General features: G+C 44.1%; 1 protein-coding gene across 1 annotated transcript in view; it reads left to right on the top strand.

Moving 5' to 3' along the window:
• ARMC6 (armadillo repeat containing 6) overlaps positions 1-15,998 on the top strand; it is an 18,850-nt gene extending 2,852 nt beyond the window's left edge. Inside the window, exons 3-8 of the mRNA XM_051972306.1 lie at positions 4,436-4,518; positions 6,766-7,339; positions 8,366-8,511; positions 10,364-10,495; positions 11,032-11,169; positions 14,749-15,998. Of these exons, the coding sequence (XP_051828266.1) occupies positions 4,436-4,518; positions 6,766-7,339; positions 8,366-8,511; positions 10,364-10,495; positions 11,032-11,169; positions 14,749-14,961 (1,286 nt within the window). The 3' untranslated portion in view covers positions 14,962-15,998. The remainder of the gene's footprint in view (positions 1-4,435; positions 4,519-6,765; positions 7,340-8,365; positions 8,512-10,363; positions 10,496-11,031; positions 11,170-14,748) is intronic.

Genomic DNA, 15,998 nt, shown 5'->3' with positions numbered 1-15,998 from the left:
ACAGATGTATTTTTAGGGAATCTTAGAGGCAATGTGGAGTTGAAGGGGTTTATGGAGGACAGCAGGGATGTGGTGAGAGCTGCACTTTAAGAAAATCATTCTAGCTACAGTCAGAAGGATGGATTGGAGGGCAGAAGTGGGCAGAGAACTCAGGAGGATAATGGAAGGATGGGGGGGAGGAATGCTCAAGGTTTAGTATAGGGCATCATTTGTTTGAGCCCAGAGAAGGGAAGAGTGTTGTAGAGGCCAAAAAAATGCAAAAGGCCCAGGTCATCGTGGGTGCTCAGTTCTGTTTAGAAACATATAGTGAATGATTGCATGTGCATCTCAGGGGCTCATGAGGGAGACTGGGAGGAATGAAATATCAGTGCATAGAGATGATCATTTAAGATGTTGATTGTCGATGAAGTTACCAATTAAGACATGAAGAAGGAAAGAAGGTCACAAAACCTTGGGGACCATTGCATAAGAGGTGAAAGATGAGCCTGCAAATCAGAGTGAAAAGTGGCCACATAGAAGGGAAAAAAAACACAAAAGAATCAGTATCTTCAAGAGTAAATAGGATTCAGGATGAAATGATGCTCAGCAATCTTTAATTATTGTTGAGGGATGAGGAATGGGGACTGGGAAGGATGAGGATTCAAAGGATGGCCTTTAAGAGATGAGTGGCAAAGCAGTCTCACTTGAGTGATAAGTTCAGAAACCAGATTCAAAGAAAGGAAATGGAGTTGGTGTAATTTTTTCTAAGGGTTCGACAGTAGCTTAAGGAAATGGTAGGGGCCAGTGAAGATTTTTTTAGGCTAGCAGAGACTTGAACATATTTGTAAATAACAAAAAACTAGTTGATGAAGAGATTAAAGGTGGAGGAAGAGAAGAGGTAAACGTGGGAACAATCTGCTAGAGGTGATATGCATGTAGAAGGATTGGCCTTGGTGAGGAAAAAGGACACATCTTCATCAGAGACTGTGGTAAAGGATGAAAGAATAGAGGAATTGTCATGAGCTATTAAGATTTTAAGAAGGGAAAAGAAGAGTCTCATGGTGAATAGTTTCTTTTTTCCTGGGGAAGCAGGAAGCTAGGAGCATCTAAAAGTGGCCATGGGAAACAAACTGTGAAGACCTAAAGGGGCCTTGAAAGTCAAGAGTGGTCAATTTTATTCTTTCAAAAAAAACCAAAAAACTCACAGGCATTAGAAGGGAAGTGAATGGTCCATAGGACTGGGAATGGACTCTTACCACTGTTCGCTGCTCTTCATTTTCCCAAGGCTTCAGTCCCTCAGCCCAGGGCTGTTTTTAGGTCATTATTACCTGACTTCACTTGAGTATCCCCTTCATTTCTGGAGACAGAATTTTCCTTGTTTTGAGACATCTTCTATAGTCCAAAAGAGAGAACCTTTGCTACAGAATCATAATTATAATAGCTTACATTCTTGAGATATATTAATATATAATAATATATTTACAAATAATATCATTTTGATCTTCTATGCCCAAAGAAGACCATCTTGGAGTGAGGAAAAGGAAAACTCTTTGAGTTTGTATCCTGAGTTTAAAAATGACTTCGGCAAACCAGTTACACCAGGAAACTCAGACAGTGGCCCTCTTGCCCCATTCTCCTTTAACTAATCCTCCAGTATAAGCTCTCATTATCAGCTACCTAGAACAGAGATATTAAACTTATTCCCACAGAAGCAAATTAAAATGCAATTGAGAAATGTTTCAGTAAAAATACAGTATATAACAGGTAATGCTAATTTGTGATTTTCTAAGTTGGTATGCTGTGATCTGTATTTATTTCAAGTTTGACACTATTGGCCTAGATTATTGCAGGAGCCTTTTAGTAACATTTTTTACATCTACTTTCTTCCCCCTCCAATCCATCCTATCACTTGCTGAATTATTTTTCTTATGGATAAATCTGGTCATACCATTCCTTTGCTCAGACATCTTCCCCACTTAAAACAATGATGCCACAAGGCATTGTAGAACAGTGGGAAATGTTAAGTCAGACTTGCCACTCTCTTATTCACAAATTCTAAATTCTTTTATCCGATCATCATTTTTCTCTGAACCTAACAGCCTCTAATCCTGTTGTTCTTTATCTTAACAATCGTCTCCAATCCCTTAACCCCTCACTTCTTTCCTGGGTCATCACCTTGCTCTTGACTATACTCTCTCTCTTCTCTATCTTGATGTCTTCATGAATCAATTTATTTTTACTCTAAAAAATTCCATGTCATATTGCCAAGCCCCTCCCCTGGACAGCTCCTATCTTCTACCTTCCATTTCCTTTTTTCCTTGTTACATTTGTCATTTGGGAGCTGGAGGAAATTATGAAATTGCTACATGAGCCTGCTGCAAGTGTGCCATCTTAATCTCTAAGCTCATCAGGGCTCTCATCAATGCATGGCATCCAATCCCATCCTTTACTGTAGCTGTTCCAAACTTTTTCCCTCAAGCTTCCTATAGTTCCCCTATTCCCTCATCCTATCAACTAAGGACCTTGCTTCATAAATAAGTGAAAACATGGAGATGATTCAACAAGTTATTCATTTTCCCTTCCTTGTCATGTACCATTCAGACATCTCACCTTAAGAGGTGGCCCTTCTTACCCAGACCAGTTCTTTTAAATGTACCCTTCATCCATTTCATCCTGCCCTCAACTTTCTCCTCCTCTTTACTGTGAAACTCTCTGAGAAAGTCCCCTAGACTTGGGGACTCTGCTTCTGCCTCTTTCTTAAGCTCTCTGCAGTCTGGTTTCTGACCTCATCATGCAATCTCCAATGCTACCAATAATCTAATGGCCTTTTCTCAGTCCTGGTCCTCCTTGATCTCAGTGCAGCATTTAACATTTTTAATCAACTCTTTCTGGATGTTCTCCTCTAGGATCCCATGATATTCCTCTTTCCTGGGTTTTGTCTGTTTGACTGCCACTTCTCAGTGTTCTTTACTGGTTCTTCATTGAAGTCATACCCACTGCCTTTGGGAATCCCCCAAGGCAAAGAATCTCGAGTCTTCTTTACTATTTTTATTGTTTCACTTATCTTATTAGCTCCCTAAGGTCCAATGATCATTTCTATAGTGATGATTCATCTACACACACACACACACACACACACACACACACACACACACACAATGATAGTCTCCTAGGCTTTAGTCACAAGTCTCCAGTTGCCACTTGGACATCTCAAAGTATTTACAGATGTTCTCTGCCTTACCTGTGGTCCATAGCCATCTCAAGTGCAACATGTCCAAAACAGAACACATCGTCTTTTCCCCAAAACTTTCCTCTCTTCTGAATGGCACTGCCATCCTCCCAGGTCCTTCAAGCTCTCAAGCTAGGTGTCATCCTTGACTCCTTTCTCACCTCACATACCAAATCCACTGCTCGGTCTTGGTTTTTCTGCTTTTACATTTCTTATATATTTCCCTTTCTCTCTACTGCTCCCTGTTGCAGGTGCTCATTACCTTTCACCAGATAATTGCTTTAATCTGCTTCAAGTCTCCCTCCCTTTAGTTGATCTCCTACTGGGCTGTCAAGGTAATTTTTCTAAAGGATACGAGTGATTGTTCCTCTGCTGCTCAAAGAGCTCCAGTGGCTCTCCATTACCTCCAGAATCATATAAAGTTCTCTGTGTAGTATCTGCATATCCTGTCTTCTTCCTACTATTCTAGTCTTCTCACACTTTACTTTTCTTTAGGCACTTGTGGTTCCTAGAACATGAGTCTCTTATCTCCAGTGTCAGGGTTTTTTTACTTGTTGACCCTATGCCTGGAATGCTCCCATTTTAACTTCCTTCACGACTAAACAGAAGGTCTTCCCTCTGTGAAAAACTTTTTCAGCCCCCCCCCCCCAACTGATAGTGCCTTCCCCTCCCTGCTGTCTTCTTTACACATATCTTGCATGCCTCTAGTGATTTTCATGTTATCTCCCCTACTGGACAGTGAGCTCTTTGAGGGGAGGGATTTTGCCTTTCTTTGTATTTCTAGAACTTAGCCCAGTGCCTCATATGTAGTAAGTGCTTGTGGTTTGGCTTACTACTGATCTGTTGTTGGAATGCCCTTAGCCTGTCTTCTAGTGAATTTTTCCTCAACTACTGAAGTCTATCTCAAATGCCTGGTTCTCCAGAAAGCCTTCCTAATTTGTACTTGCCTCAGAAAGTGATGCCCTCCACCCCCTTGAAACTGTGAATCCTTCTTTTAAAAAATGTCTTCTGCATCTTTTTGATGTATTTGTCATTTAATATGATGTGTTGTAATTATCTCTATTTGTGGTCTATTTCCCTAACTAGCTGCTAAGCCATATAAGGACTAATACTTTAATATCTCTCCTCAGGCCTGAAGAAAGAGACATTTAATGAATGTTGGAATTGAATTGAAAGTACATAGAGCTCATTTCTCTCCCCTTTGTGTTTCTCCCCACTCTTCTGTAGGGGTTGATCTGACCAACATTGTAAAAACAAGACCCAAAGCATCTGCTTGTGGTGACCAAGGACCAAAACATAAAATTTTGCAGGTAAGAGTCAAAGGATGGGTGCAGGCAATATCTTTGCCAGCTTTAAGCAGGTCTCTGAGAATACTGAGTAGTGTAGGTATTAAATTCTTGGGTTGTATTGTGCACCATGCTTTCCAGGAGAACTGGAATTGAGAATTCACAGAAGCCGGCCTTGTCAGGACATAGCCAAAGAACGAAGTTGGGCCCTTCCATTTTTTGCCTTTTATGCCTTTTAGATTTGTATCATATTAGTTTCTGAATATATCCCCTCTTTCCAGCAAACCTTCCCTTGTAACAAAAATTGAAAAAAGGAAAAAAACAGTTCAGCAGAATCAACATATGGAGCATACAGTATATGCTGTATTCCATAGCTATATTTTCCAACTCTGCAGTGGAGAAAGGGAAGTACATTTTCTCAGCTCTCTTCTGGAAACAAATTGGATCATTTTCACTTCATGATACTTAGTTACATTTTATTGTTCCTTCCCAGGACATTGTAGCCATGTGCACTGTGGTTTTCCTGGTTCTGTTTTCTTATCAGTTCATGTAAATCTTCTGTGTTTCTCTGAATTCTTCATATTTAACATTTTTTAGCATAGCAGAACTTCATTGCATTCATGTAGCACAGTTTATTTAGCTATCCCCCTGATCCTGTGCTTTTTAAAGAAGTATAAATGAAGTGATAAGTTTTTGCAAATAGAAGAATTATGCATATTTGTTTGAAGGATTTTTTTTTTCTTTTTTTCTTTAATGGGAGGTAGTAGAGGGGAGAGAAAAAATATTTTTATTAACTGACCCCCCCCCTTTTTTTCCAAAGTTTTAAAAAATGATCCTAAAGAGGAAGGTAGTTAATGTTTCTGACCTAGAAATTCCAAATCTCTAAAGCCCATGGCCTGGCATTCAAGAACTTCCACAATCTAGAATCAACTTGTCTTTTTCTTTAGCTCATACTTCTTCCCACATCTTGTGCTTCAGACAAACTAGTTTCCTCCCTCCAAGTCTTTGCTCACATAGTTCCCTATGCCTGAAATGTGTTTCCTCCCATCTCTTAAAACACCATCTAAACACTACCTCCTCTGTAAAGCTTTCCACGATTCTGCAATTGTAAGTGATCTGACAACTGAGCAAACATTTTTGGGCTGACTAAGCGATTGTGTAAGGGGACAAGGCATTGAATGGTCTTTTTCTTGGCTTTTCCATCGTATCTAAGCTAAACCTGGACACACTGAATAGGTATCCAGTAAAGCCTTGAACTCTCTTGCATTTTCTCTGGCAGAGGAAGAGAGGTCTGTGTACCCACACTGTGGATGCAGAGCTGCCCTGCCTGGCTGCTTCATCTTGTTCCTGGGGCAGAAGGACAGGCCAAGCTCTCCCCTTGTTCCGCCACACCCTGATGATCCCGAGTCCTTTCAGCGGGCAGTAGGAGATGGGGCTTGGCCAGTGCCTTCCCCCTGGAATATAAATCCACTTTCTCTTCATTCATCTGTCTCTAGCATTCCTGAGTATGTTTCTAGTCAGAAGATTTGTAGATTTTGGTGAGTTCTTTATTCCTGTTTGAATCAGCAGTTGGAAGTAAACATTAATATCTGCTGGAATGTTTTTGGGGAAAAAAGCTGGCAAACGGACTCACATTTCTAGGCATCTGGGTGGGGCATCCGATGCCTCTCTGAGCTTGTTCTTTTCATATTTCTGGCCTTGGGGAAGACTAAGAAGTGCCAAAGCCATTTGAGCAGAGAGGTTCCTTGGGCCTCAGAGGCCTCCTTTTTCCATAAAGTTGTTGAGTGAGAAGTTAAGGTCACTTCGGGTCTAACAGCACATTGTTTATCTCTTAATGTACATTGGATTTATTAAGATTTGTGACTGACCCTAGGACACACCTGAGGGATTTCTGCATCTCAGCCCTGAGCACATTGCCTTGTACAGGCACCTGTTCTTGGATGAATCAGTCTGGGCAAAATTTCCTTTGCATGTATAGTAACAAATCAAATATGGAAGAATGAACATTGCTTTAGGTTATTCCAGTCTTTGATTTTAGAAAACCTTAAGTGCCTATTCTTTGCCAGCCATGGGCGTAGGTACTAAGGAATCTTCTGCCTTCATGGTGTGTGTCTTCTAATGGGGGATTGGGGAATTAATTTATGCAAGCAAGCAAACACAGTGCCCGTAAAAAATAGTAAAGTAATTCCGTGGGGCATAAATGCCAGTGACGAGGGGGCTCTGGATCCTGAATGGAGAAGGCTGTAACTTGTTTCTCCTTGTGCCTCATAGACCTTGGATGCTCTCCAGAAGTCTGTTGACTCTGCAGCCCCTCAAGAGGTGGCAGAACACCTAGTAAGCTTCAGTGAGCAGTGCCGGGGGCAGCTTGCCAGCCGCTACCTGGCTGCACAGAAGGGCGCATATGCTGTTGTGCTCTCAGCCTGCCAGCGAGCTGTGATGGAAGAGCAGGGCTTCTTGGTAAAGGCCTTGAACGCCCTGGCTGCCCTGACAGAGGGCCAGCCAGACCTGCTGGATCCCCGGGGACTGCAGCTGCTAGTGGCCACACTGAAGGAGCACTTGGGAGTGGCCGAAGTGGCGTGTTCTGGGCTGCGCTGCATTCGGTGTGTCTGCCTCAAGCACGAGCAGAACCGGCAGAGCCTGGTGAGGGCGGGCATCTTGCCTCTGTTGACCGGAGCCATTGAGAAGCACAGTGGCAGAGCCAACGTGGTCAAGGAGGCCTGCTCTGCTCTGAGAGTCATGACATTTGATGACGACATCCGAGTGCCCTTCGGCCATGCCCATGACCATGCCAAGATGATAGTGCAAGAGAACAAAGGCTTAAAGGTTCTCATAGAAGCGGCCAAAGGTAAGAGACAGTTTGTTTCTTGGTATCAGTAACAGGGCAGCTGGCTGGCACAGGGCATATTACACCGGCCCGGGATTCAGGAAGACTGAATTCCACTCTAGCCTCAGACCCTCACTAGCTGTGTGACTAAGCAAGGCACTTCATCCTCTTTGCCTCAGTTTCTTCATCTGTAAAATAAGCTGGAAAAGGAACTAGCGAACCCTTCCAGTATCTCTGCCAAGAAAACCCTAAAAAGAGTCACGGAGAGTCAGACATGACTAAGTCATTGAGCACCACAAGAAATCAGTAAATCTCTACCTTACTGTAGAAATCAATCATGGAAGTCCCTGGGTTTGGGCAAATGCTGAAGCCCCAGGAAATAGTGCCTCTCCTGATTGGCCCATTTTTTTTTGCAGAGCCAGGGCATGTGAGAATCTCACGGAGAGACCTAGGCTCCAGAGCTACCTTCCAGCCACAGCTCGAATAAGCCCATTCCTCTTTTCCCTGAAATGAGTTGTGTGGTTCTCCATGCTTCTCTCCTGTGGCAATCAAACAAGAGAAAACAAATCAGTTCTCTCTGAATGGGACCATGGAATTGTGGGAGGAAGCCAAAGGCTCCTCCAGTATCAATTAGTTTGCTGTAGGAAAACAGACTTCAGAGATTGCCCCATGGCAAGTATTTTAGTAGCCTTAGCCACAATTATGAGAAATAGGCATAGAGGCTGACCCCTGGTTAGCCTGAGTGGGAGAATGCCTTTTTTATAATTGAATTAAAGGCACTAATTAGAAATCCATTCATGGGGCTGAGTGGGGGGAGGGGAGGGCAGTGGTAGTTCTGAGTGGATCCCACAGCTCCCTTTTCATTAGAAGGGACCCTGGGAAAGAGGAACTTTGGCTTTTCCTGAAGAGCACCTGCCACTTGCAATCCTAGGCCAAGGCCACACTCCCTCAGTTTGGGTAGTAGACTCCTTAGAACACTCTTTGTTCTGAGCACAGAAGCATTCATTCTTGTTTCCGCCTTCCCTTACGGGGTTTGTACTCTGACAGCATTCCCGGACAATCCTGCTCTTCTCGGTGAGCTGTGTGGCACTTTGTCGCGCTTGGCGGTTCGGAATGAATTCTGTCAGGAGATCGTCGATCTAGGGGGCCTCAACATCATGGTTACTCTTCTGGCTGACTGCATCGACCATCAGGTACGTGGCCTCTTCCAAGGGTCAGGGTGATCTCTTGGGGGCCTTGCAGGTTTTGTCTGTCTGGCCTTGGAAGTTTGAACAAGGAGAGGCATTGTCACATAGTGCAGGAGAGCTGGCTGAGTAACCCTGGGCAGAGAGGCCATTAGGACCCCAGGTGACTAAGAATGTCCTTGCAGAGAAAGGGAAGACCAGCCTGGACACTGGGAGTTTCCTCATTTTGGATTTCCTTTACTAATGATGTCAAGGGCCAGCTCTTGTCCCATATTACAAGTGGGGCAAAAGGTATGATCTCATCACAGCCCTGGAAAATGATGGGAAAGGTGTGAAGAGAAATGAGAACCATCTACAAAGAACACCTCAGGCTTAGATTCTAAGACATGTGAAATAAAGTGAAGTTTGAAGGTCTGAACTATCTAAGGAACGTCTCTACTTCTTTTCCATGTCAATCATAATGATAACAAAGACAAAAAATAAAAATAATAATTCACCCAAAGACTACATTCTGGGCAGCAACATCTTACAAAGCAGTCCTTCTTTACAGGGAGCCTGTTATGCTGTTCAGAATTTTTCTGTCATCCACTGGCCCCAAGGGAAGGCCAGGTGAGAAGTCAGGAGCAGGAGTGAACTCTACCTATACCCCCTTCTAGTGATCCAGACTGGAACCAGCTCACTAAATCATCCCCAGTTTAGAAGAATTCCTTCACATGCCGTTGCTATGGCTATGGTCCTGGGATTATGATTGCCTCAACTCCACTGAAGTCCAGCTATGGACCTTCAGACAAGGTGTCTTACCTTCTGGATACCCAAGTTACTCTGTAAAAGAGAGAACTGTTTCATGGCACTGCTAACCACACAAGGCTATTGTGTTTTATAAGCCCTAGATAAAAAGGGAGTCATCAAATCCCTATATTTTCAGGATTTAGCCTGCTAAAATCAGTATGGAGTTTTAGATTGAGGAAGATGATGGTTCCAAATCTGCTTCTGCCATACACTGCCTTGTGGGTCTGGGCAAATTGCTGAACCTAGGGAAAATCTCTTGTTACTGACCTCCATTGATGGAAGAAATGCCTTCAGTAAGAGTTCATCTATACAATGAAGTCACAGGTTCTCCCTATTCCTCCCAATTCTCTTTTCTAACAGACATTGGAAGGAATTGGAAAACTCTTGTGGTGTGACATGGCTTGTCCATTGGATGTAGGAGAGAAGAGATAAAGGAGACACAAAAACAAAAGATAGTATCCAAAATTATATTTTCTTCAAAAATGCCTCTGAATTCTTATAGGCCATGGCAACAGAGCTAGTTCTGGGAAGTCCTAACAAGCAAACTCAGGTCAAAGAGCTCGTCGCTAGACAGTCAGTCACCAGAGGTGGTGGGAAGGCCCTGACCTGGCTGGAATCACAGCACCTTTTAGTTATCTCCTCTGTATAATGAGATGATCTCAGTAACCATTAAGATCCCTTTCATGTCTAGACCTGCCCTCTACTCAGAGGGAGTTTCAACAACTCTGGAAGACTCTTGACCAAGCCAATCTGCTCTGGTAGAGGGAACATCTACAGCAGTGCTATAATGAAATATTCTGAAAAGTCCCTGAGTTGTAAGCCCAACTCTGCCATTTACTAACACTGGGATCTTGACCATTTCTTTTGCTGTTCTGGGTCTCTCATCTGTAAAATGGCCATGAAGAGAGTGGGTACTAAGGTGGGATTGGTAATTCATTAAATATATAAGTTTCTGAGATCAAGAGCATCAAAATAGTTTCTGGGACTGAATTTAACCACTGTGCTTCGGCAGCCATCTTGAACCACAGGTCTTTCTCCCTTCTGCCATGTTCATTTTCATGGCCACAAATAGGAGCTGGTACGGCAGGTGCTGAGTGCTCTCCGAGCCATTGCTGGCAACGATGATGTAAAGGATGCCATTGTCAGTGCAGGTGGAACAGACTTCATTGTGATGGCGATGACCCGGCATCTCTCCAGTCCCCAGGTACCAGCCATGACACTGAGCTCTCTGTCCCAGCTTCGTGGAGTTTTTTCAGTTCTTAGACAGCCTAAATTTGACTCTGGTTCCAGAGAAGGAACATTATATGTAAATGACCCATTGACTAAATCTTGGTCTCTGGTCTTGGATAATTTGGTGTCCTTGAGTCTCTCACTTATACCTTGTCTTCTTAGCTCAAGGTCTCTGAGGCATGAAGTTAAATCCCTTGGGGTCAGGATGCAAAAGCTAAGACTTGGAAGGGGAGCAAAAGAACAGCTGACAGAAAAGGCCTGAGTGCCATTGTGCTGGGGTGGGCAGAATGCAGAACTTGGAATCTGAAGACCTAGGTCAGAATCCATTCCTCATCTGTCAGATGGAGAGAGAACGATCCTGGTCCTCCCTACCTCACTGGGATGTTGTGAAAGCTAAAAGCAAGTCTACATTTCCCAGGGTGTGTGTGTGTGTGTATGTGTGTGTTTCCATTGGTCTTTTTGTGTAGCTCAATGAAACACTGACTTCTGTTCTCTGCCTAATCCTTGCAGATCTGTGAACAAAGCTGTGCAGCCCTGTGCATGCTGGCCCTACGCAAGCCAGACAATAGCCGGGTGATTGTTGAAGGTGGGGGGGCCTTGGCAGCCCTGCAAGCCATGAAGACCCACCCGAATGAAGTTGGTGTACAGGTAGGCACTGGCTCCTATTCCCACATGCTCTGGTGGGTTACTCATGAGGTTTTGCAGGAAGAGGAACAATGACTGTTTTCTTTCCTGTGAGACTGTAGGAGTGGGCTCAGCCCCTTTTTGCTTAAGATAATGATATACCTGACCTGCAAATACCACCACCATATGTAGGGAAGGGAATCTCCCCTCCAGCTGGCTTCCCCCTTCTACACTCACACTGCTCCCCACAGACAGAGGAATGTAGTAGCAGAGAGGGAGAGTCTAGTGATCTCTAGCAGGGACCAAGTTTCTTACTCTATACAGGAGTAGAGCTTTACTCTGCCAGGCCCACCCCAGGCTCCATGATGTCAACCTGGTGGTCCAAAGTCTTGTGTCCACTTCACTGTGGCCTAGACTTAGCTCAGGATTCAGATCCCTCAGGTGTTCTGTCGTTCAGCTGTAGGTTTGCTTCTGCCTAATGGAGCTACATGGTAAGCTCAGGGTCTGCCTTCTGAGGCCAGGACAGACACAGGTACCTGCCAGCTCCCATTCAAATCTATCACATTTGGTTGGGATCTGGAATTTCACTGGTGGTTGGAACTTCTTGTATGAAAGTCGTACTACCAGTGCAGATCAGCAGCATGTCTGTAGGAGAAGAAGGTGGGCTGCCTGAGGTCACAGAACAAGAATGTACAAGGAGTGGGCCTAGAGCTCACAGTCAGCCCTCTGACCTCATCACAGCTTCTCCACAACTCTCAATGTTTCATGTCAGAGTCCTGTCTTTGGCTGCCCTGAGGAAGCTTGTGATCATGGAGGCATAAAAAGATAGAATGGTATTTGTATAAAGGAGGATCCAGGACAAATTGTTGGGTGAGATGGTGGGAAGAGAGCTGGGAGGAGGTACGAGATCTCTGAGCAAAGCTGGGTGAAAGGGCTCCAACTTGACAGAGATGGAGGCTGGGGATCGCAGTGGGGAAGCAAACAATGACTCATATAGTTTGGGTGTGTGGGGAGGGGAGGCGGGTGAGACAAATTGGAGATGTAGATTAGAGCCAGCTTCTGCAGGGCTCCCAATGCTAGGGCAGGAGGCCTGCCTTTGTCCAATAGCTGCCAGGGAAGAGCTCCTGAGGTGGGGTTTGGTTTGGTTTTAAAATGAGAATGATGTGATTAGAGCAAGATTAATTGGAGAAAGAAAGCATTAGAATAAAAAAATCTGCCTCTCTTGTCCCTGGGGTAAAAGGACAGAGCAGTGGAGAACCTTATCCAAGGGATCAAGGACAGCTAGGCCCCAGCCTGTTTTATGGGGACACTATCACTGTCTAGGACACCAATGCTTTTCACTTTTCCAGACCAGAACAATGAACTCAGCTCATAAGAGTAAATGCAAGTAGGGATAGAGGTAAAGTCCTACACTTTGACCAAAATGTCAAAGGAACCACGTGTAGGCAGTTGAGTTCCTGTGAAAACTCCCATGGTTTTAGGATGCTTTCAGAGAGGTCCAGTGCCCAGAGGGAATGAGATGAAAGCTCAGCTGTCCCTACCCTGGCCAGACTCCTCTGGAAGCTTGGGGGCTACTCCTTGGGATGGCCACTGATCAGCTAGAGCTTAGCCAGAAGAGAGTAACTAGCCAGAATAGTGAGAGGACAGAAAGCTGCTCCAAAAGAGGAAGCTTGGGAGTGGGAAGAGGCCAGGATGGTCTTCAGTAAATACGGAATAGGCTTTTATGAGCATACTTATACTTGCTCCTGCTAGCCCCAGAGAGCAGCCCTAGAAGCAATTCAGAGAAATATTAGGTGGGAGATGACTGTAGGTTTTTGGCCTAGTACTTAAGAACAAAACTTCTAATAATGTTTTAGAATTGTCTGAAAGGTACAGGAAAGGAAATAATTTGGCATTGAAAATTAAATTAACATATCTGTGCTTTAAAAAAAATAAAGCAATTTTAAAGATGAATGCGATATTTAAAAAAAAAGGAATTGTCTAAAAGTTGAATGAACTGCCTTATAAGTTATGGATGGATGAGTTAAATGTTTAATTTATGCCAAGCACTAAGTGCTAAGTACTAAGGATACGAAGAGAAGAAGAGAGCTCTTGGTGAGCTCACACTAATTGGGGAGACACATGAAAGAGAGAGTGTGCAGCCACCACTGGGTCAATGGCAAGGCCCAGGGTTTCTTGAAGGTCACATGACAGAGACAGGGCCCTGAAGACCACAGGAGACAGCGGCAGAGCAGAGGCTGCAGTACTGCTTGTTAGGCTTATTGCAGGAGGCTGTCCTGGTCAAGCCTAGGTAGACTCTCTCCCACCCCTTTTACAACTCAAGATATTTTTCTTGTGCATCTCAGGTTCTTTTGGTAATCCCAAGCACTCAAGCAGGCAGACTCCTATTTTAGCACAGAGTGGCTCAAACACTTTCAGGGGTCTCTGAACACTAACCCATCCACCCTAATGCCAGAAGGCAGTCAACCAGGATTCAGGACTGACCTAGTTCTATCTGAGCAAGGAGTTGGGATCCTGTCTTTGAGTTAGCTCTTTTCTAGCTCCAAAATGGAATTATTCTAAGTTCTAGGCTCATCATTGGTGTAAGTCCTCTCAGTAATTTTTTAAAAATAAGAAACATTGCCCTGCTTCACAAAGCTCCTTTGTTCATTCAGTGTTACAAGATCATGGATATAAGAGTCAGTAAAATGTTTCAGAAATCACTTAGAAGCTCTAAAGATATGTCTCTTAGAATCATGGAAGATAAGAGCTGATAAGAACCTTAGAGATCATCTAGTCTGATCTTCTCTTCCAATGCACTCCTATACCTCTTTACTTAAGGGGAAACTGAGGCTTAGAAAGGCAAATGACTTGTCATAGAGAGCACAAAGCCAATATAAGTGGCAGGACTAGGGTTAAATCCACTTTTCAGGGGCTTTGGGCCAGTGCTGCTTCTTACAGGTAGTACTCTGACCTCGGATGGTGTTCAGGCAGAGACTTCCCTGGTCTGAGTAGAAGAGTACCTTCAGCTTAAGTCATGACCTCTGTACTTGGAGAGAGGGGGCCCGGGATTGGCATGAAATAGGGACAAAGGTACATTTTCCTTCTTGGGGGGAGGCAAAGAAACCCAAGCACAGAATGTTTCCTTCACTGCCAGCCTTGATCACTCTGCATAAGGTCTATTTGTGGTTGCTGTCTTATAAGGAAGGGTTCGTAGGATGTGTATTAGGAAGTGACAATAATGTAATAAAGTGAGAGGAAACAGGGAGAGAGCACCCTGACTTTTCCAGCAGTGGCCTGCTCATACCCTTTACACTCTCTTCTCTACCTGTTGGAAATTCTCCCTATCCTTCTGGATCCAGGTAGAATAAATCTACCTCTTCTATGAAACCTTTCAAGATGTCTCACCCATCCTTACCCAAAGTCATACCTGATATTTTATAACTCATATGCTTATTAACATCTGATTTGCTTTGGATAGCAGTGGCAATGAGACTGATGCTTAGAGAAATGGATGAGAATAAATGGGCTAGGCTTTTCTTTCCCATTTTCCTCCTCTCCTATTTTTTGACTTTTTTTTTTTTTTTTTTTGCTTTCTTGTAATAACTTTTGCTCTTTCCCCAGAAACAAGCTTGCCTGCTGATCCGTAACCTCGTAGCCCGCACTCAGGCCTTCTCCCAACCCATCCTGGACATGGGAGCAGAGAGGCTCATCATGGAAGCCCGAGCCACACATCGGGAATGTGATGATGTGGCCAAGGCTGCCCTGCGAGACCTGGGCTGCAAGGTGGAGCTTCGGGAGCTCTGGACAGGAGAAAAGGGAGACCTGACTCTCTGAGGCCCTCCTCTCCCAGCAGACTTCAGGAACATTCCACAACCCAACTAGGCCCACAGAAGGAAGCGGCTCAGATGGGAACTTTGGGCTCCCTGAGCTACTGGGGTACAGTGCTGTTCAGAGGCCTCATGGAAGAGGCTATTGCCTTCCAAAGGCCCAGAAGGAAAGTCCTCTATCTCTCCTCCTGAGGGAACATGCCCTCTACGTAGCCTTGGTACCACTTCTGTCCTCTATGCTTGTGAGGGCCATAGTTGGAAGGAAATTGGTTTGGATACAACAGGCCTCCTTCCTCCTGGAATGATTTTGGCCATTATCTTGTTTGCTTTAATATGAAAGTCTTCTTAGTAGCCATGTCTGTCTTTTATCATTCTTAGGCCAAGATGCATGTTCCTGTGAAGGTGGAACAGCCAGAGTCACTGAGTCAGGCCATCAGGGCCTTTTTATCACTCTGACTGAAGTGCTTCTCAGATACTGAAGGCTAAACATTAAACCCATTCATTCTCTTAACAGTTCACAATCATCCCTTGGTGAATCTATTCACCTCCTGGCTGCCCTCTTCAGCAGTCACTTACCCCTGATCACATCACCAATTTTGCCCTGCCAACCCTCAGCCTTGAATCCCTTCCTCCATCCTCTGTCTTACTGGGGAATATCATAAAACTGTGTTGACTATAAATTTATGTTACATAATCTTACTTAAAGGCTGCCTTTGTTGTTCCTCAAATGAGACACTTCAAGCATTTTCTCTGGCTGTCTTTTTATGCATGGGATGCTCTCTCCTCATCTCTAGCTAATGGAAGCTCATTTAAGTCCCAATTAAAAAAAAAAAGTCCCATCTTTTATTGGAAGCCTTCCCCAGCTCTTGTTAATTCTGGTGCCTTCCCTCTGTAAATTATTTCCTCTTTATCTCACATAGAGCCTGTTTGTACCTACTTATTTGCTTATCATCTTTATTAGCTTGTGAGCTCTTTTAGGGGCAGGGATTGTCATGGTGTCGGGGGTATATCATAGGTGCTTAATAAATGTTAATTGATTGTCAA

Source organism: Antechinus flavipes, chromosome 1 (genome assembly GCF_016432865.1).
Source record: "Antechinus flavipes isolate AdamAnt ecotype Samford, QLD, Australia chromosome 1, AdamAnt_v2, whole genome shotgun sequence".
NCBI classification, from domain to species: Eukaryota; Metazoa; Chordata; class Mammalia; order Dasyuromorphia; family Dasyuridae; genus Antechinus; species Antechinus flavipes.
Note: the sequence above shows the minus strand (reverse complement) of the source record. Positions and strands in the feature narration are given on the sequence as shown.